This window comes from Gordionus sp. m RMFG-2023, chromosome 3, assembly GCF_954871325.1.
Source record: "Gordionus sp. m RMFG-2023 chromosome 3, tfGorSpeb1-WG-v2, whole genome shotgun sequence".
Taxonomy (NCBI): Eukaryota; Metazoa; Nematomorpha; class Gordioida; order Chordodea; family Parachordodidae; genus Gordionus; species Gordionus sp. m RMFG-2023.
Genome location: NC_088777.1, coordinates 20,784,508 through 20,807,816, shown reverse-complemented (window position 1 = coordinate 20,807,816; position 23,309 = coordinate 20,784,508). Strand labels below are relative to the sequence as shown.

The 23,309-nt window shown below is 28.1% G+C and overlaps 1 protein-coding gene across 2 annotated transcripts in view; it reads left to right on the top strand.

Annotated features, from left to right (window-relative positions):
- LOC135927564 (uncharacterized) overlaps positions 1 to 22,998 on the top strand; it is a 38,164-nt gene extending 15,166 nt beyond the window's left edge. The window contains exons 10-19 of one of the 2 annotated variants that reach the window (XM_065463625.1): positions 474 to 672; positions 1,412 to 1,541; positions 1,944 to 2,161; positions 8,753 to 8,985; positions 11,130 to 11,475; positions 17,167 to 17,459; positions 18,154 to 18,338; positions 18,590 to 18,886; positions 20,156 to 20,238; positions 22,618 to 22,998. In XM_065463625.1, coding sequence (XP_065319697.1) covers positions 474 to 672; positions 1,412 to 1,541; positions 1,944 to 2,161; positions 8,753 to 8,985; positions 11,130 to 11,475; positions 17,167 to 17,459; positions 18,154 to 18,338; positions 18,590 to 18,886; positions 20,156 to 20,238; positions 22,618 to 22,924 — 2,291 coding nt within the window. In that variant the 3' untranslated portion in view covers positions 22,925 to 22,998. The remainder of the gene's footprint in view (positions 1 to 473; positions 673 to 1,411; positions 1,542 to 1,943; positions 2,162 to 8,752; positions 8,986 to 11,129; positions 11,476 to 17,166; positions 17,460 to 18,153; positions 18,339 to 18,589; positions 18,887 to 20,155; positions 20,239 to 22,617) is intronic. The other variant, XM_065463626.1, reaches the window with a different exon arrangement.
- The last annotated feature ends 311 nt before the right edge of the window (positions 22,999 to 23,309 follow it).

Below are 23,309 nucleotides of genomic sequence, written 5' to 3'. Positions count from 1 at the left end.
GAAATTTTTTAAAAATATATACTATATATTTTTTTAATATTAAACTTATTATTAGTGTTGTTAAAAACTTCGATTTAGTCAAACGGCGAACAAGATTTTAGTCAAACAAATATAACATAAAACTCGAGATTTGGCCCAAATATCCAAGGAAGGTTTGATCCTATTTTTTTTTAAAAATCTCGAGGCCCAAATAATATTGGTTTAACTAAAATCTTTGCCCTTTTTAAAAATCGGTTAAATCGAGGTTTTTAGCAACAATACTTGTTTCAAATTATAATAATCATAATGTCTTTTCGAACAATCGGGTCATCCTTAGAACTATTAACGGGTTACCATGGCGGGAAGCGTCTCGGGAACGTTAAAAAAATGATAACGGAATGACCCATAGAATAAATTCTTAACAAATCTAATATTATAATATATTTTAGATTAGGCCATGTCACAATTAATATGTTTATAATAAATATAAACAGGAATCAAGATAATGGGGTTTCAGTTTGATTTCCCTAAATACCTGACCATATCAGGACTTTTGTTCGACAAAGAAGAACGAATCAACGCTAATCACACCCGTGTCATCGATGACATGTGGTTGGAAAAAATTAAGGGTAACTTTGAGCAAAGCGAAACGAACATCAATAAAATTGAATATTTTGCCAGTGTCATTAATGGGTAATATTTATTTTTCTTTTCATATTCGTAAAAAAATAAATAATTTCTTCGAAAAATTTATTTAGATAATTTCTTGTTAATTAGCGTCAAAAGTACCAAAATATTTTTGGGCGATTATGAAGAGTTATTCTTGTTTTACTTATCAAGTTTGTTCTAACTAGAGAGTTGCTCACATTAAACGATCTTTGCGGTAAATGAGTGTCAGCCAGGAATGGATGGATTATTTTATAGATATTTATTTCATATTTTAATTTTTACGACCAATTTAATCCGAGATATCAATGGGCTCGTTTGAAATTTTAATTTAGAACTAGTTCCAATTCCGATACAATCCAAAGAAAATTATTAGACTGTTGAAGTATAACGATATTTCAAAGAAAGTAGAAAAATTATAAGCCATAATCCCCAAAGAAAAAATATTTTTTGGGCATTTTTGAAAATAATATTTATAAAAACATTAGGAAAACGAAATAATTTAAAGGTTTGGTGTGGCTCTAATTAAATATTCTCAACCGAGTCCGAGAGAATGTTTGTAAAACTGTGCAGACTCCATATTCATTCCCGAGGTTCAGTACGAACCTAATTAAAATATCTTAACTGAGTCTGAAAGAATGTTTGTCTGATCAAACGGGTTCAGATATGTTCTCGCAGGGTTCTAATTCTTTAAAATATATATATGTATATATTTATTTATTTCCTTATTATTTAAAATAAATATTGTTTGATGGGTGTAATTTAGATGCAATAATACGGCCTTATGGGAAACTGGTTTGGTCATGAATACCCGGAATGCCAAAATTCTAGTGACAAATGGTTCCACGGGATTTGTTCAATTTTACGATCCTATCCAAGACCAATTGATTTATAAAGTAATTAAAATACAAAGATAATAAAAATAAAAACAAGCAAACTAATTCTTTTTTAAAAATAAGGATTTACTCATCGAAAGATTTCTTTTACAAAATTTTACCTAACCCAGGCTTACACTGGTTCAAATTACTTTATAATCGTAAACCTACGAGTCAAATTACAAAACTACTGCTATAAGATCTTTCAAATCGATGTTGATGCCACTTTTTTTACCATATCTAGCAGTTGGTCACCATGATGATCATTTTTTTCTAATCGATTTGAATCATTTAATAACCTATAAAAATTAAAACCATTTACGTTTATCTAAACCTCTCCGCTCGAAGTCATTGCACTTATATTTCGAAAAATATGTTATAGTATGTTTTTATACCTTTCTTTTTTCTTTTCCCCCGCCCAAGCTGGACATTTGTCATCAAAACAAGTCCACTGGAACGAGATATGAATCCCCTTCAAACACGCAAGTCACTAAGATAGCCTTTTTTTCTACGCCTCCCGCTTCTTTTACGTTGGGCGAACCTAAGCACTTCATGGTCACTTTTCAATATAGACTCGGTGTTGAGGATACCATGCCCGAATCTTACCTCAAATTCTGGGAATTCAAAAAAGATCGGAATAGGTTTTTCACTTTTAATATGTTTTTAACTTTTATAGGCGACTAAAAATGAAATCATTAAATTTCTTAGTTTGGACTTCATACGTTAAAAGAGTCATCAATAAAGTTAAATTATTAATATATCGCAAATTTTAAATAAATATCATTAATTTGTGATGCTTCTTAATTTTTAAAATAATTTGAAAATTGAAAATAGATAAAAGATAATATGATAATATATAATAAATTATTACACTATTGATTAAAAATGCAATTCTATTTTAAAACAAAAATCTAATTATAGAATCAAAATGTCATCGGCTATGTTATAGTAATTTATGCATTAGGATAACATATAAGTCGATTTACCAGGGCTTAGTCTAATATCATTTAAACTGTTGAAAATTAAAAATATAGACTCAAGTATGTTTTGATCTCCGGACCCTTTTTTATAATGTAGGGCTCAGGATTCAATAACTTTTTAAGGCAAATTTTTATATATTTTAAAATGTATTAAAAATAACGTATATAAAACTATATTAAAATTAAATATAAAAAAACATGCTAATTATTTAAAAACATATAACATTGTTTTTGAAGTAAATTTTTTATTTTTAAAAAAGTGGTTTAAATTTAAAATATTAAATACAAATAAGAATATATTAAAAATTATATAAAAAAAAATTTTTTTTAATAGTAAAACATTAAAAAGAAATAAAAAGACATTAAAAAAATACATATCACCCTTGAGAAGAGTGAATGCTTAATAAAGTGGGCCGGCAGATTCCGAGAAAAATCTGCTGACGAAAATAAAATCCTTCTTTAGGGGTCCCCTGTGATTTGTCTCATTTTTTTCATATTGTTTTAATGATTTTTTATTCTTTCAATATAAAATATTGGTGAAAATTAATTTGCGTGGAATCCTTTTTATTATATTTTAGGGTATTCCATTTTATATAAAATCTTACCAGTATATTTGTAACTCTTATAATAGATTAGGGCTATGCTGATCCACATATTTTTAACCGATCCGATTCGATATTGGTTCAAAATGGATCCGATACCGATCCGATATTTATATTGATTTTTCACCACCCCCCTTTGAACCAAATGTAATAAAGAAATCAATATTTTTTATGCAAAAAATCGATTTATGCATTTAATTTAATTTTATTATTTCTACAATAATTAAAAAAAGTTTACGGATATTGTTATTAAATGAATTTTTCATTATTACTTCCCGTGAAATTAGAATTCCGTATTTAATGCATTTTGTAAAATTATCTTTGTCTTTTGTAAAATATTTCCATAATTCAGATACCATATTTAAAAAATTCTTTTATTTAAAGTATAAATAATAAAATTGGTGTTATTATTTAAAAAGATTTAAAATAAATAAAACTTTGGGTGTTCCTTTCTATTTTTATAAAAAACTAAAATACTATAAATCTATTTTAAAAAATAAATAAAATTTAAGGGGTGTTGTGCATTTGCATTGTTTATAAAAGAATTATTTATAAAAGAATTATTTATAAAATATTATTAATGTAAAATAATAAATATACATAAAATAACAAAAAAAGAAAAGTAAAAATATCGGATCATTTTTCACTGCTATCGGCCCAATCCTATATTTTTGGAAAACGCTAGATATCGGTGCCTATTCGATACGATATTTAATATCAGCATACCTATAATAGATAATGTATAATATAATAATATATATTTAGGATTATTTATTTTTGTTTGTTGGAGTATTAAAAAAGTAAGACCAAAGAAAAAACATAATCATAAGGTAAAATAAAATGTAAAGATATCATGATATTCGCTTATATTCTAATTCTAAATTTTTTTTTCTCTTTAGCTTTCACCTTTTCTGGTGGTAAGCTCCTTCAACATCTCTCTCCACTTTATGTTATTCATACAATCTCTTTTATCTAATTTATACTTCTTTATATTGGCTCTAACTTTATGGCCCCATTAAAGTTTTGGCCTTCCTCTTTTACGTTTGCCCATCACTTCCAAACTCTCAACCTTATTTCCTATGTAGTTAATAGGCCTTCTCATTGTGTGCCCATACCACCTAAGTCTGTTTACCATTAACTTAGTCTTAATGGGCACTACCTTTAAACTACTTAGTATTCTTGTACTGCGCACTTTATCCTTTCTTGTTACCCCAGCAATCATCCTCAGCATTCTCATCTCCATAGTTTGTAGACTTCTCTCGTCTGATTCTTTGGTTGGCCATGTTTCCGAACTATATAGAATAGTTGGTTGTGCTATGGAACTGTAAATTTTTCCCTTTATTTTGTGTGGGATTCTTTTGTCAAATAGTCTCCACTTTAACCACCCTTGATTAATTTTACTCTTTATCTCTTTTTCTATTGTGCCGTTTTTTTTATAGTGGAACCCAAATATTTACAGCTTTCAATTGCCGATATCTGCCATTCATTCAATACTCTCTGTTTCATCTCCTCCTATCACCATATACTCCGTCTTTTCTCTTTTACTTTTAGTCCGTGCTTTTCTAGGATATTTATCCAACTCACCAATTTTTCTTTCATTTTATCCTTGGATTCGGCAAGTATCACAATATCATCTGCAAATATCATGTTCCACGGGACTGTTTGAGGTATAGACACTGTAATGAAGAGAAGTGGGCTGAGAACCGACACTTGATGAACGAACTCCTTCGGCTATTATGAAGCCTGCTGAAGTATGGCCCATATACATATCCTGTATTATTCTTATATATTTTTCGGGAACTTTTTTGTGGCGTAGCGCCCACCTGATAAGTTTTCTTGGGATTCTATCGAAGGCCTTTTCTAGATCGAGAAAGACCATGTGTAGCTTTTTGTTCTTTTCCCTGTTTTTTTCACTCATTTGCCTAATTGCGTGGATAGCGTCAGTTGTTGATCTTCCAGGCATAAAGCCAAACAGAGTCTCTCCTATTTCGATTATGTCTCTTAATCTTTTTTCTATTATTTTTTCGTATAGTTTTAGACAGTGTGACATTAGTTTTATGCCCCAGTAATTTTGACAATTGTGTGGATCCCCTTTATTTTTAAAGATAGGAACTAGATAGCTCTGTCTCCATTTTTGGGGAACCTCTTCATTTCCAAGTATTTTATTGTACAGATTTGTGAGGAGATGTATTCCATCATCTCCTAGTGCTTTAAGGCTTTCTATTGGAATATCGTCTGGGACCCCTAGTTTTGTTGTTTTTCATATGCTTGAGGCATGTGATTATTTCTTGTTCTGTTTTAAGTAGTACAAGGTTTTGACATGGGGAGTGTTCGTCTAGATGTAGTATGTGGGGATTAAAGTTGAGAAGCTCCTGAAAATATTCTTTCCATCTATTCATTATTTCTTTTTCCTTTATTATCAATTTCCCATCTTTATTTTTGATTACTTTCGGAGCTCCGTTTATATCCCTAGAATTCTTTTCTCGCTGTTTGGCTAATCTGTATATTTTATTTTGCCCTTCTTTGGTATGTAGTTCTTCATACATGTCATTGTATGCCATAGATTTGACCCTAGCCACCGCCTTTGTAGCTAATCTCTTGGATTTTTTGTATCTTGTCTTGTCATCTGGGTTTTTGGATTTGTACCATATTTTATAAAGGGCTATTTTCTCCTGTATAATGGTTTGTACCTCTTTATTCCACCACCATAGTTCTTTGTATGATTTGTTACCTCCCCTTGTCAAGCCTAGTGTCGATTTGGCAGTGTCTATTAATCTGAATGAAAGGTCTGTCCACATTTTTTCACTGACTTGTGAGGAATCTATTGTTTCAATGTTTGCAGATTGCAAAGGCATCTGTCATTGTTTTTAATTTGCCCCATTTGATGCATGGTTCCAGTTTTATCTTGTTTTGAGCGGATTTATCGTAAATCCATGACTAGTAGCTTGTGTTGCGTGGCGATATCTTCTCCTGGGATGACTTTGCAGTCTATTACATCTTTTAATCTTTTGTGAGAGATTAGCATGTAATCTATCTGTGTTTTCCTTGTACCACTTTCATATGTTATTAGATGACTCTCTTTTTTCCTATAGTAGGTGTTGGTTAAGGCAAGGTCGAAGGCTTGCACAAATTTCAGTACGCATATCCAAAACCACCATGATGCCTTTTCTAGCTATCTCTTGCTTTCCCCACATGCGCATTTAAGTCACCACCAATTATGACTAGGTCATCCTTAGGGATTTCCATTACAGCTTCATTAAGGATAGCTCTAAAGTCATCTTTCTATTCTTCCTTGCAACCCGTTTGAGGAGCATATACTGAAAGGATGTGTAGTATTGATTGACCAATGCAGAGTTTTATCTTCATTAGTCTATCAGAGATCCTGTTGACTTCTACTACTGAGGAGGTTAAATCTTGACTGAGGATGATGCCGACACCGTTCATTGCTAACAATTCAATTATAGTACATTTATACCCATCTCCAATCATCAAAGTCTTCTGTCCCTTCCATTTCGTCTCTTGTATACACGCTATATCAACTTTTCTCTTGTTCAACATTGATGCCAATTCTCTCGTCTTACCTTTAAGCGTCCCAATATTCAAACTTGCTAATCTTGTCTTCTTTGCTTTGACCTTTACTTTACTTTTCACAGGATGGGTCTACACCCTGCGCGTCGCTTGGAGGGAACGCCCTAGCTTTCATATTCATATTTCCATTTCTTTCCTTCATTTTGTTTATTGGACAGGTATCCTTAGCACCCGGCTATCCAGGCCTGTCGGTAACCGGGGTGTCATCTCTAAGCTCCGAAATTCATCTTACCATATGTCTTTACACATCAGTCATCGAAGAAAAACTTGAAAGTTTTTATGTTTCTTACCAGGATTGAACCTGCGTCCTTCTGTTTCTAAGCATACATCTAACCCATTAGGCCACCCCGGCGATATTGTATTCTAATTATAATGATAAATTATATTTATGATATATAGTAAAATAAAGTTTATAATAAACTAATGTTTCTGTTCTGGTTCAGAGATATTTTACTGAACCAGAACCCAAACCGGAACCCTTTTTTAAAAGGAGGGCTCACAGCCCTGGTTTATAATAATAAGAGTTACACCGATACCACCCTTTTAACCGATACTTACACGGTATCGGTCACTGCCACCGATACCCAATATCCAAAATAATATTGTACATTTATGAAAAAAGGCAAAAATATATAATTCATCAATATTATCATTTTTTACTAATTTATAATATTCATAAAATTAAAGAATAGGAAATAAATATTAATAGCATCTTCTTTTATTCTTTTTTTCGGTTTAGAAACTTTTATGATTTTTATTTAAAAATTCCTAGCATAATGTTGACTAAATTTTTTTTTGAAATTTATGATGGTGAATTATTATTTTTGAGTATTGGCTAATGGTATCGGTTAAAAATTAATGTATCGACCGATACCAAGTATCGTTTTGGTGCATCTCTGATATGCATATTTTTAAGCGATATAATGAACTTATATTCTTTTATTTGAAATATTGTATAATAATAAATCTTTTTAAACTATTTAAAAATTTAATTGATTTAGATTACGATATCGATTATTAAAACATAAATGAGCTAATTTTATTATAATTTGTAATAATTGTTACATTTATTAAAAAAAATAACAAAATAGTTGTATAAAAATAATTTCCAGTTTCGAGTGAATTATCTACTAGTTTAAAATTAATTCCAAAGTTTGATTTGTCCACTAGGTCTGTATAAATTTTCATTAAATATAACGGTTATCCTTAAACTTCTGCTCGATTTTTTTATAAACAGTGAATATTCTCATATCTTAAAATATTACTTTATTCCGTGTGTAATGCCTTTTTTGCAAGGAAAAAAACTTTGAGGATGACGATTCTTATTTATTTGCATCAGAAACTTGACTGAATTTATAAATATTATGAAATAAGAGGCTATTTTTTATTCAATTTTTAATTATGTATCATTTTATTTGTATTTCTGCTATAATAGAAAATATTTCAAATAAAAAAATATACGTTTGAAATTCTTTAAAAATACATAAAAATAAAAAATAATTATAAAAAATTTAATCCCAACCCCAAAGGATTATTACATTCTAGAGTAGAGCCTTCCCTGGCCAGAAAATTTTATTTTAGATCCTAGTTTGGCCCGAAATTTTTAATTGTAAAATATAAATTAAACACATTTTTATAAATTTAAATTAAATAAAAATCACTGCTTTCTTTTAATATTAGAAAAATTACAATTTTTTCTTAAACAAAAATAGAAAAAATATTTTATTTTTCGAATCCCTGCCCGATTTTTAAAAAATATTTAAGATCGAGTATGGCCTTGAGACAGATGTCGGAGTAACTTTTATAGGGCTCTAGGTAAATATCTTGATAACATTTCCTATTATTAATCGAATGGGCTAAACCCCAGTTTTTACCTAATTTTACGTTTTTGAGAAAAATTTATTTACCTTATTGTAAAATTCATAAAATTATAATAAACTCATAGATAATTTAGAAAAAAATTACCTCGAACAAAGGTCATCTAATAAGGAACTGGTTTCCCATAAATCAAGTTATTTTTCAATCCCATGTTTGTCTCATTTATTATTTTTATCTTCCACAGTTACATCACTAACACGAGTATCCTTAACCCGCATTCTCAATTCCAGGTCGACAGCATGAAATTTTCTCCAGCCTGTTCTAATGCATTCCTTCAAAATTCTGACTTTACCAAACTTCGCACCGACTGTGGGACTGATTTAAATCCTGTGCGGCCAACCCTTTATACGATCAGTCGAAAAGAAGAAAATTTTAAGATTTGGTCCATAAATTATGAAAAGATACCCGGCCAATCAGGTTTATATAAAATCTTTAAATTATTTTAGTTGTGAAAACACTTTTCTAAAGAATTAAGTAAATAGGTTAAGGGGAATAACTGTTTAAATATAAATTTTTAAAAGGTAAGCTGATATATTATAAGGAAATTATTATTTTGCAGTTATTAGCATATTAATACATGGAAAAAATTTCTAAATTATTTTTGATTTGGTATTTTATAGGTCCTATCCAAAACATTTTATTAAGAAATATAACTTGAAATTTTACAAAATTAAAAAAAATGTTTTGGCCAAGTTATTGGTTTTCTCTTTAGATAAAGTTTTTGAATTAATTTTTAATATTTTGTACACAACAAAGATACCTTAACGAAGCATTGATACCATTGAATTTTAAGATTTATTTATTAAGGCTGTGCCACTATTAAATATCGGATCTATCGTTCAGTAAAAAACGATTCGATCTGATCTTTTTACTTTTTTTGTTATTTTATGTTATTGTTATTTATATTTTTATAGTTTATTTTACATTATTATAATATTTTAAAAGATTTTATATTTATAAAAATTGAAAGATTCTAAATCATTTTTTAAAAAATTTTAAATAATTTTTATTTATTTTTAAAACAATGGAAATGCTCAACACCCTCTAAATTTTATTTATTTAAATTGAAAATCAAAGAGAAACTAGTAACAAATAATTGAAATCGATAGTAATGTAGATGACCTGCCATACTTGAAAGAAATCAGGAATATTTAAAATAATCTTTATATCTAAACGGTAAAATAACATATTTTTCATATTTTATCCAGTATTGCTTGGCTGGGTTATGATTGACCCATTTGTTTGGGTGGTATCTGATTATTTTTCAAACAAAATAAAAGGTTGGGTTTGTATGAAACCCACTAATTTAAAAATGCTAATTTCTATGTTTATTTAGATAACTCTAATAACATGGATATTGATATTATATACCCTGTGGATCCACTTCACTATTGAAAAGTATCCAACTTTGTCAAAACTTGAATGTAAATTTTTGGCGCCTTCTGCAATAAGCGTCCCATCTTAGTCTATCTCCAGCACGGCAGGGTATAATTTAGATAGTCCACATCGTAGAAGCTTATTGCCAGAAAATCTAGAGGCACTCATATTTATTTAAAAAAATCTAATATATTATAATTTTATATATTAAATATTACAATTTTATAATTCATATTAACATATATATATTTATTTCAAAATAAAATGGATACCTTATTAAATATATATATTTTTTTTATCTATTATAATATAAATTTTTTAAAAAATTATAGACTTAATTGTAGAAATAAAAATATTAAAGTAAAATTAAATGCATAATTCGATTTTTGCATAAAAAATATGGATTTTAAAAATTACATTTGGTTCAAAACAGGGTGGTAAAAATAAATATCGGATCGGTTTTGAACCAATATCGGATCGATGAAAAATATGTGGATCGGCGCAGTCCTAATTATTGTAAACATTGCCAATTTTTAGTCTTTTATTTATAATGTTGGAAAAATATCGTATTCTTGAATTATTTTATATTTTATACAAAGTTTCTTAAGGGTGCAAACAAGTGTAGAGAAATTGTGGCGAGGTATTTGGATTATGGCTATTAGAGAACTATTTAGCTAAGATTAATAAGTAGGCTTAATTTATCCCGTAATTAATAATTTTTAATTGATGGTGAGGGGGTAGCATCAGGCTATAATTTTTATTTTTAAATAGGCCAAAAATACTTGTAGCTAATCTACTATTATCATATCAACTTTAGAATAGGAATTAAGGAATTTTCAGAATATTTATATAACATTCACTCATTTCTCAAGTATAATTTACTTTTAATTGAATCTGGGTCGGCGCGGATTGGTCAGAATCGGCTTTTGGAAATTTTGGAAATGATTATTTGGTCCAGCCTATAAAATAATTTTGTACCGCCTAGCCCCAAAAAATTTTTTTATGGAGGAAAAAGAAATAGATTTACCTAATTGTAAGATTTAGAAAAATTATGAACTGGTCCGGAAAAATATTTCACAATTCATCTGATCCTACCCGAACTTTTATGGCTTTCCAGTCCAGCTGACCTTTAACTTGCATAACCCAGGTTTAACTATAAAATTGTTATAATATTTTCTCTCAAGAACTCAAGTATCACTGGGCGTGCATTTACAAGGGTTCTTACAGCTATCAGTTCGCTCCTACCGGGGCTTTTGATTTTAACCCCATCTCGAACATGGTAGCCATAGCCTTCAAGGACACCTCTAAAAAAGTTAGTAATTTTTCCCATAGTCTCGTAAATAACACCGATACAGAAGATATCATCACTAAAAACGGAAAAAATGTGATAGCCATATACAAAGTTTTTACCGATAACGACATTTCTGAAAGCATAGAAAATCACGAATTTCGAGAATTTTATGATGATGTGCTAAGACTTGTGGATGATAGCTTGGTGGTTCACACACTGCACGAATGGGAATATATTAGGTATTTTACTACTTTTTTATATTAAATATTTTCTCCTTTGATATAATTAATTACCTTTTGAAAATATATATTATGTTTAAATGAATTTATATTTAAAAATAATTTTAAAATTTATATATTATCTGATTTTGCCGATAAGTAGATATCGGGCAATCATTGATACAAATCAGTCCTATTCTTAATAATAGGATTATGGGGAAAATGTGTGGGATTAGGATAAACCAAAAATTTATCAAAAAATCAATAAAGGCGATCTATTTCAATTGAAAAAAAATAATTAACACATCTTATTTTTTTGCATGATTTAATATTAATATTGCATTGCATAATAAGTAATTTTTTATTCCTAAAATTATTAGAGTAGTAGGCAATTTAACAATATCGGCCGATAACCGATACTCTTAAAAATTTGAGTGATTGGATCGATCCGATATTGTATAAGTTTTAAATATTATTAATAAATATTTCAATATCGTTATTAAATCAGATCAGCCCAACTATTTTTTTAAATATCGAATAATAATTTTATATTGTCCTTTCCGATTCTACACATGAAAATGACAGTTAAAAATTACAGTTAATTTTGGATCTAGTGTTGTTAAACAGCACTATTTTTACGATTAACCTAATAATTTAGCTAAAACATATTACGCAAGCCTGGAGATTTTGCTCATAGATCTCAGAAAGGTTTTAACATCTAACGAAATCTCGACTTTTGCGTAATATTGTTTTGACTAATATCTTGATTTAAATTCGAGCCGTTTAACAACACTAATTGAATCTTATAAATTTTAAATTTTAAAATGATAAATATTTTATTTTTAAATTGGAATAACATATTTACTGCAAAATTCAGACTTTATTATTAGGTAAAAAAAAACATGAATAAAAAGAGATAATAAAAAAATAAGATTGAGGAAATAGGATTGAGATACAATTTGAGCGATAAATTTTGATGGAGATCATTTGCCTTAATTGCCCATAACACTGTGTGTCAAGAAAAATGGGAGAAGAAAATAAATACAAGTTTTGGCGCAGAATTTGACGCTGAGTTTGAATCCGTTTTCCAAATTTTCCCTACACGTCAAGTTTTAAAAATATTACCGTATAAAGAAAACTTTTCGAAATCTCAAAAATGGTAAAATTTAGGTCTTTATACGGATATATTTTAAAAAGTATTGAATAAAAATCCCTGATTATTGGTGATAGTGTTAAACTTGTATTTCTTTATAAATTTACTAATTTTTATAATTTTTTATCGATTGGTTTTTGAGAAAAATGGTAAAGAATTTCGTTTTGGGGGTCTTAAGTCTTCAATTTAAATTACTATCAAAATTATTAACTTTAGAAGATATATTTTATATAATTTTGCTTCAAATATGCTCAAGATTATATATTAATTCTAAATATGTTTCAAAAGTACTCTATGCCATGAAAATTCAACCAAAATCTATAAATTAAAAAAGTCGGTATAGATATTTTCGAACTTTTTAATTTGTACACTTTTATTGAATTTTCTCTGCATAAAGCATTTTTAAAGCAAAATTATGGTAATTATTTATCTTTTTTAGTTGTATTTAGTAATATTTTATGCATTTATGATCAATTTATACCAAAATCAGATATCTGTACCCACTTTTTTAATTTGTACTCTTTTTGAATTGAGCATTTTTGAAGCAAAATTCATTTAAAATGCAATAATTGGTAATTTTTTCATATTTTTTATTAATATTTATCTTTTTTTTAAGAATATTTGTTTTTTTAATAAATTTATATCAAAATATGATTTTCCAATGGAGTACCTCGAACCCGTAGTATGGGCAATAAATAATAATGCAAAATAACGAGTAGGAAGAAAGGAGAATTATTTTTTTTCGCGCTTAATTTTTCATAAACATTTAATTTCTTTCATTCAATTTTTTTTAAAATTGGATTTTAAATATTATTCAAATTCCCTCCTTATATAATATTCTACAAAAAACGAGGTCCCCTTGTTTAAAGTGTGTCTCTAAATTTTGTTATATCTGTGCGGTCTATATATTGCCCGCACAAAAATGTCCAATTTCTCCAATCATTCAAAGGATTTATGAAATTTATTACAATATTCCACTCTGCGATTTGGATAAACCATTTGCCCCTAATTACATATGTAAAACATGTTATAATTCTTTTAATTCATGGGTAAATGGAAAACGGTCATATTTGCCTTATTCGAAACCTGCATTTTGGCACGTAGCAAGAAATCATTCGTGGGATTGTTATTTTTGCTCGATTAGTACATTTGGGTTTAACAAAAAAAATAAAAAGAAAATTCGTTATCCTGAAATTTCGTCGGTTGTTTATCCGGTAAAATATAATATGCATACAACAGTTCCTTTTTTTAATAGTTCGCAGCTGGAAAAATTACGTTGCCAGGACAATGACAATATTGATCTAGAGTATAATTCCGAAGAGGATTCGCCATTTATGTCACAAGAGCAACTAAATGACATAACCAGAAATTTACAACTTTCAAAAAGAAAGTCCGAATATTTAGCCTCAAGGCTTAATGATTTTAAAATTTAAAAAAATGGAGTTCGAACTTCATACCGAATCCGTGGAGCATCGTTTAAGAATTTATTCTCTTACGAAATTTTTTTATACTATTCCAACAATCTAGGTCAACTTTTTTTACAACTAAATATTGAATTGGTGCCCGATGAATGGCGCTTGTTCATTGATTCAAGCAAAAACAGCTTGAAAGCAGTTTTGCTTCATAACGGAAATTCTAAGCCATCAATTCCCATCGCCTATTCCAACCAGTTAAATGAATTATATGAAAATATGAAATATTTATTGTCAAAAATAAATTATTCCATTTACTAATTTAAGATATGCTGCGATCTCAAAATGATCTCAATCCTGACGAAAGTAAAATATGAGATAGGTTAGCTTAGCATAATATATTTATTTAAATATGAGAAATATAACTATTTAATTTAAAATAAATTGTTTGGGAATCGTACCGTAGTGTAGCGAAGAGAACGAAAGCCACAATAAATAAATATATTAAATGTTAGCTATATTAAAAAAGATTTTATAAATAAAGGTAAATTTAAAAAATATGTTGTTTAAAAATATAGTAAGGATTTTATAAAAAAAAATGTATAATAATAATAAGGAAGGTTTGCTACAAAAATTAAGATATTTTTTTAGTTGAAGGGATCATTAGAACCGAAGTTATAAACCTTCAAAAAGTGCTAAAAATGACCTTTTTGGCCATTAACCTAAAATAAATAAAAAACCTGATGTGCTAGAAAACTGACAGCGGATTTAGAATATGCATAAAAAACTGTCTCAAAACATGCTTATTTTATTTTCTCCCAAAAAATCAAGTCGAAATTTGTGACACAGTGTAATTAATCCTAATTTATGGTCAATAATATATGCTTGAAATACTTGGGGTTCAGATAAATCGATGGTATTAGAAAGGGAATTGAAGAGAGGCCGTTTTTTTGAATCTTATGCCAATAGGAGGTAGTTATCAGGAAAAGATTTTGCGACTAAGCTTTTGTAATCTAAGTAACAGATAGACCATAGTTCTAAGAGGTTGATTATCAGGAGCAGGACTAAGTATTCCCTAACAATACAGACATCTTACCTATATTTAGACATGTGCGTTGCCGGTCAAATACGCCGCCGCTGGTGATTTTTGACACGCCGCCAAAAAGTGACGGCGCTCAACACGCTTTTACCCATGTAAAAATTCGGCGGCGTGGCGGCGTGATACATATTTTATTATTAAAAATAATATTATTTATGAATTGTAATTAGAAGAAATATAATATTAAATATTTTTTCAATTATTAAATAATGCCATCTTTTTTAAAATTAATAAATATTTTTTGCTATAAATTTGATTTGTAACAATCCATATAATACACGTTCGCTCACTTTGGGCAGGTCTGTGACCAACATGTTAGATAAGATAAGATAAGGCTAGTAATTTACAGAAAAGGTATTGAAATATTATTATATATTTTATTCTTTTAATTTTTGATGCTTCAAATATTTTTGATAAGACCATAAATTATTATATAAGGAGTAATACAATATTATCTTAATGCAATCTACAACTCATCATGTAAAATTTATTTTTTATCATAAAAGGAAATTTTAATAAATGAATTTTATTTTATTGCCATTATAACATATATAAAAATAGTAGGACTAAAACAATTATAATAGATGCAGCATTGTAATACCCTGTAAGAAAATACAGTATATCCTTGCAAGCAAAATCTTTTGCTTGGAAACATTTTGGATCCTTAATATTAAAAACTGACATAAATAATAAAAGAACCAGTGTTGCTACAGATAAAGTCTTTTGTAATATATGCTTGCAAATAGCACTTGATAAAGTTGGTGAGGATGAAAATAATTATTCATTTTCAGAGTAAATTATTTGATTATTTTTAAGATATTTGTGAATTTTTTAATTATTTATCCAATCAAATCTTTTTCAAAAAATATCAGCACATCAAACATAATAAAACATTTACTTGAAAAATATGACTATCATGTAAAGAAGAAACTAAACAAAATTTTTATTTTTCAAACCCATTGTAAAAGATACAGCTGACCCAATAAAAAATGGATTCTGGTAAGGAATTATGTTCTCATGTGTTGCAAGGATTTAATGACATTCTTTTCTATAAATAATACTGGAATGCAAGATTTTCTAAAGGTTATTTGTAAAATCATTATAATTTTTTATAGGGCAATCTTAATTCTTATTTTAACTGTTAAAATATCTAATTATTTTATAGTAGAATATTTAAATAAAACTGATCTCATCCCACAATTTGAAATTTTTAAGGCTTAATCTTTTTATTATGAAGAAATATGACATTATTTCAGATACAAAAGATTTATCAGATAGAACCACACTTAGTCGGAGTGGATTAGATGATATATATTTCTCAATGAAAACATATATATAGTATCCCTGTCATTATAGTTAAAATAGGTAAGGTAAGTGTGACAGAAATCCGATAAATGGTGTTATTAAGAGGAGGGATACTATCATTTATAGTGTCTTCATCCTTTCTATATATGAGCACACCCGGTGAGCGTATTTCCATAGCTGGGTTCACTCTGAACTCTAAAAGATCATGATTATGTCCTATAAATATATAATAAAATAATATTGATACGTAATAATTATAACTTAACAAAATCATTAAGTTATAGTTATAAACATAATAAAGCATAAATTTTATTTTAAAAGTGTTTCCAATGAATTTATAATTTTAATTAAAAAAATATTTGACGCCGCCGCCTATTTTTGTGGCAGCGTGTAAATCGATTCGCTGCCGCAATCCGATCGTTTAGAAAAAGAAATGCCGTCCCCGATAATGCTGTTGGCGCACATGTCTACTTATATTATTATTAAAAATAGAATTGAATTGGCCTATCTCATCTAAACTTTATTTCTGTAATATCCTATCATTTTCTAAATATCTATTTGTTACACCTTGACTAAAAAAATATGTATTTATTGCAACCAGAGATACACCGATACTACCCTTTTGACGGATATCGGCTAAAAATAAAAGCATTTGTCAAGACACTGACAGATACCGTGAATATCCGCCCTATAACTATATATTATAACTTAAATATTAACATCGTTTTATTTATTTCTCAAAGGTATATGAGTTTCGGTCAAAGTCACTACAATTCGCATTCTCTCTTAATATCGGCCACATGCCAACGTCTATTTGTCTGGGACATTAACGAAACCTCACTTATATGGACCCTAGATCTGGCCATTTTGAAGGTCGATTTTACGGACAATCCAACTTTAAATGATGGAAGCGGGATAAATTACGGAAATTGCGAAAAATTAACCACTAAAATTTGCAATGAGCGCATTATAACAAGCTTAAGTTGTAACTTCGGAAAAGGGGAATTGGCCGTTTTTATTCATACTTACAATCATGGTAAAATCTTTAAAAAAAGATGCTTCAATTCATTGATTTGGATTAAGGATATTTCGTAATTAAAAACTCAACGCATAAGACCTTTTCCAGTTTAATTCTGAATGTTTTTTATGTCTTAAACAACATTGAGGGAAACATAACACCTATTACACTGCAAGATTAGTCATTGTATTTTGTTATGAAAATATTCCGATTTCAAAAGGAGGGGAGGGGGAGGGGGTGGTAAATATGTTTTTATAATAAATGCAAGATAAAATAATGTAGTTAACGCGGAGTATCTGAGTAGAGTAAGCTAGTTATTATCAAAGGTAATAATTAAGGTTGTAAGCTCTTATAAATCACTTCGGTCTGAATGCTTATTTTTCCCAATTTATTTTTTAAAATAAAGATGATAAATCTTCTTAAAAAGTCTTTAGGGTAGTGGTAATGATAGAGGATAAAATTTGGTAAATTTATATAATTAAAAAGCTTAATATACTTTTTAGATTTCGGACTGGCTCTTTTATATATTTAAGCTCGACCTGGGATTTCAAATTTGAGTCATATTAAGCCCGATCTGGATTTTTAAAAATTTGTTTCTAAATAATTTTGGCCCTATTTTTCGTATAATGTTTAAGAGGTTAATAATAATTATATGACATGATTAAATATTTTAAAATATAAATCTATAAATTCGAATTAATACAATTTACAGGATCCAGTGCCTTGATGTTTAATGATCTCCTAAATCCACAATTCATGCAAATCTTGAATTTAAGTCCTTGTTCAAAAAATATTACACCCGATATCATAAATTGCAGTTTTATAATATCGAGCATCTATTTACCTGTTACCGACAATTTCCACCAACGCAAGCTGTTTTTTATGAATTCGGAACAGGTTTTTATAAAGATTCCCGGATTTAATAGGAAGGGGAGATAAGGAAGTATATCGGTACCAAAACATAAGTGGGTTGATAATTTGCATTCCATTAGGATTAATATGGAGTTAGAGATGGCGCAGCTCAAAGCCCGGCAAAAGTTTTTTAGGCCGGGCTGGACAACTTGTGCAAAATATTTTTTTCAAAAAGGTCATTTTTCTTGATTTTAAAAGACAAGCATTTAGGTATTGATTAAAAACTTTAAAAAAAGCATTTATTATCGATGGATGCCTATGTACAATCTACCTCTCCCGACCATAAAGAATTTGATCTCCTAAACGAAACTCGAGCTTCGGACGATTTTGAAGAAACTAACGATATTGATGATTTGAACCTTCTTAACGCTACGACTCCATTCGGAAGTTTTTTTTACGAAAACTTAAAACTTCGAAACCAAATGTCGGAAACGGATGGAGAAATCGATAAAATTAAAGGCATAGATTTCGACGAGGATGCGGACAGAAGGACATATTCTGCCAAAGAAAGACTTAAAATTATGAATGGAATGGTTTTTATTCATTTTTACATATTTATTTGTTTGTTTTTAGATCAAATGTCTCAATTTATATTGGGATTGAGGGGGCTCATTTAAATAAAATAAATAATTTATCTAAAAAAATAATAAGGCGTGACTCTCTTAACACCCAATTACTATATCTTCTTGTTTTATTATGTTTTGCACAATAAATTGTTAAATTGTATTTAAAATATTTTTATAACTTGAAATGAATTTTATAATATGATAAATTCCTCTAAAAATTATTTTATTTAATATATTTGAAATTAAAGAATTTCTCTAATTATTTCATTTTTTCCTTTATTTTAAATAATTATCAATATTTTGATATTAAAAAAATTTTTATAATATCTATAATTAAATTTGATAAAGTATTTTTTTTAGTCAATCCTGACAATTGTTTAATCATAGATTTCGAACTGATGTTTAGTTCAATTAATCAAAGTTTTTTTTTTCAGGACACATAATATTTTTAAATTATGAAACTTAATTTAAAATCGATTTTTTTGTTTTTTATAAAAATTTATGATTTTCAACCCTACTTTGAGCATGTTATAACTAGACTTTGGAGCCAGCTCAGGTACTAATCTAGGAACCAGGATCTAGAACCCTTTTTAAAAAGTTTAACAGAAACCAAAACCAGAACTCATTTATATTTTTTTATGAACCAGTTCCGGATCTGGGTTTAACACAAGTACAATTAATTTAAATACTATTTTGTTTAAAATGTTACATGAGTCAGTTTAGAAAGTATATTTATGATTTTTTTCCAAAATTTTTGATTGTTATCAGAGTTTGGAACCAGGAAAACCGGTAAAATTTAAAAACCAGAACACACTTTTTAAGGATCTTTTTAACTGTAATCAGAACCCTTTTTAATCCAGGCTCCTAACTTGATTATAATTTTTTAATTAATTTTAATGCACACATTTAAGATGCTTAACGATTTCATTTTCTAATTTACAAGTTGTTTAAAGCATCTTTCTTTTTTTAAAGTGACTAGTTCAAGTTTAAAAAAAAAATGGAAACCAAGAGATACAATCATAATATTTTAAAACATAACATTGATTTCGATAGCGATGCTCACGTCAAAATTAAACAAATTGAATCTTTATCACGCCTAAATAAAGAGAGATCAAAATATATTACAATATGATAAACCCTATATTTCAAAACGTATCTATAATTATCATGAAACATTATATTAAAATCTTCCTATTTTTTTCCTAATTTTTATAATTTTTATAATTTTTATTGAAGATCGAAAATTGCCCAGCACACGTTTTCCCGGAGTTAAACTCATTTAGCCTAAACTACATGGAATCTTTTCTGTCACCATTTTCGTAATAAAATTATTCACATTATTTATATCAGAGACCTGTAGGTTTGGCCTGTAAATCCTGGACAGATCCTAATGGACTGGTCAAAAAATAATATAATTTAATTATCGGACGGGTTTAAAAATTCCGGCCGAAAAATAAAAAATCTGGGCCGGACCGATTTGTAAAAATAATTATGTTAATCAGTTGAAAAACGATATAATAAAGCGTTATTTATTCATCTACTGTTCATATTTTCAGTTTCCTGTTGAAACTATTGTGAAATACATCCAAAATTATTCAAAAAAGCAAAATTTTACAATTGGGCTAGTTTGAAAAATGATTTTAAAAAATCCTGCCAAGCCAAAAAAAATGCCAAACCAGGCAAATGGAAATGTTTTTATTTAATTCGGCCCGGCATAAAATGTTGACCTCACCAGGTCTCTGAGTTTATATTATAAAGGTTACATTTTTTAGACTGAAAAAGCTTTTAAGGAAAAAAAGATATTTGTTTTTTAATCGTTGAATATAATGTAAGTATGCTAATTATTTAAGTGGGTGCAAAAAAAGTATTTAAAAAAAATACTTTTTATAGTTTTAGCAAAGTTGGGCAGGTCCTTTAAAAATGATCCAGATAAAGATCCTTTATTAATAAATATGTATTTTAGATACAGGTATCTTTTTAAAATATCCAAAGATATAAAACACTTATATTTTTGCTAGAGTATCTAAGTTAAAATATTTTTTATGAAAAAGTTGATCAAGAACTATTTTTTAACTTATTGCGAATATCATCGCTTTCCCTCCCAACAGCTATTATGGAATTTTGTGTAACAATAAGAATGGAAAGAAGTATAAATAACCAACAGAAGTAAATAGAAAGATACCGTATATAATCTGTTGTTGTTTCACCAACTTGAAAGACAAATTTGCATCAAATTCTGAGGTTTATTTCTCCAGTGGAAATTCATAATGTTTTATATGATTTTAGTGTCGATTACCCCTAAAGTATACACAAAACTTCAAGGAAAAACTAATTTATTAATTCCAACATTTCAATAACATATTTATCTTTTTCATTTAAATAAAAAATTAATTAATATTTAGACAAATGGAAGAATTAGAAATTCTAAAATTATTAAAACAATATTCAAGCCCCTACCCTTGCAAAGCATATAAAGATTTTTCATATTATCTTATTAGTTTTAATAATTGTATTTTCCTTGACAAAGTAGAATTTCCTTTAAAAACTAATTAAAAGCTTTGAGATATCTAGAAATAACAACAATTTAAAGAGGGAAGATGGATATAATCCCTAGTGAATAGAAAAGCTTATTATTATCATCATACACCTTAATATTATTTTTATCATTTTATTTTTTTAATATAAAACTATAATGCACGTTAAAAATATTATAAATGCGCAATAAAGTTAATATGTTAAATATATAATAATAATGTAATTTTAAAATATAAAGTTAGGAAAAGGAATGAAAAACAAAATTAATATAAGAATACACAAAAAGATAATGTAAAGTATATATAAATTTTTTAGCAAATATAAAAAAATAGATATCTGTCTCTTTTGTCAAGCAAATGAAATAGATAAGATTCTTTTAAGAATAGTCTTATTAAAAATTTCAAAAGGATTCAAAGTACAAAATACTAGTATCTCATATCCAAGATACAAGTATTCCTGGTACTGCCCAACTCTGATTATTAGACTAAGTTATGAATAAAATAGAAGTAGAAATAAGAAAGGAGGAGATTCGTATTCATACGTTATAAACATTTGGTCTTAATAAATAATTGGATCAAGTGAAGGAGGGAATGATTAGTAAATACACAATGTTATAAATTGACATCCCACTAATGCAATTAGCGTTCGAGAATTTTTTTTCTAGTATTTTATGAGTGAGCAAAGAAAAGAGTAGAAATATTTATCATGAGAGCAAAGCAATAACATAAGAAATAATGAATTTGCAAAGAGTTAATCAAGTCCCCTCAAGATTCAAAAACTATCTTTGGAGGGAAGGTGGGTAAAAACAATAAATATACTACAAGAAAAGATTATTTATTTATACGATGTTGATATTATTGATTTATTTTCTTTGTTGCACTTGCAACATTTTTCTAAATTGTGTTTTCGGAATGCTCCTATATCTCACATATTGACATTAATGCTGATTTTTTTATATATCGTTGACTTTTTCCTTGTGTTGCACTCTTATTTCTATACTAGATTGTTATGTTTCGCTTTTTAAGATGATCGATGTTTAATTTAAAATTCGGGCAAGTGGGGTAAATCTAAATGATAGAATCATTTTTTAATTGATCGATATCAAGGACACCCTTCCAAAAGTTTGACTTTGTTAACAAATAAATTAATATATATATATAAAGTAATCACGCAAACCACTCTGATCAATATAAATTCGCCCCCAAAGACTTTGAAATGCAGGAAAAAAATTATTACTCCGTCCCAGTCAATATATCAGTAGAAAATTACGATGATTTTACACCTTCGAGAACGAATTTTGAAGATTTATTGATTGAGAAACTTGCCTACGTTACTTATAAATTGAACGTTCCAGAGACGAATATCAAAAAGAAAAGTAAGAAAAAACTTAAGACTACCGCTTCGACCATTGGGGGAAATTATATTGAAACGCAAGGGTTGAAGGAATTATTGAACGAGTTATTTTTGTAGATAATTTTTTTTTGAATTTCCTTAGATCAACGTATGGTGATGTTTTTTATTTATTTATATAATTGTAAACATTGTGATATATACATAAGAATAAACAATTTTGAAAATTTTATGTGGTATGAATATATGCAATCTAAAAAGGAATATATATTTAGATTTATATTTTTGGTAATAAATTTTATAGTTTAAAATATTAAATTTTAATAAATATAATAAACAATATTAATATTAGTCCCTGATTTTCCCTTTAAAAAAATATATAATCAAGTTTTATTTCTTTTATGAAATACACCACTTTCTATTATCCACGCCAAAGCTAAATGACGTCTATTTTATGCAAAATGTTTGTTTAAGCTATTAGCCTAATTAAAGATGTCACCATTAT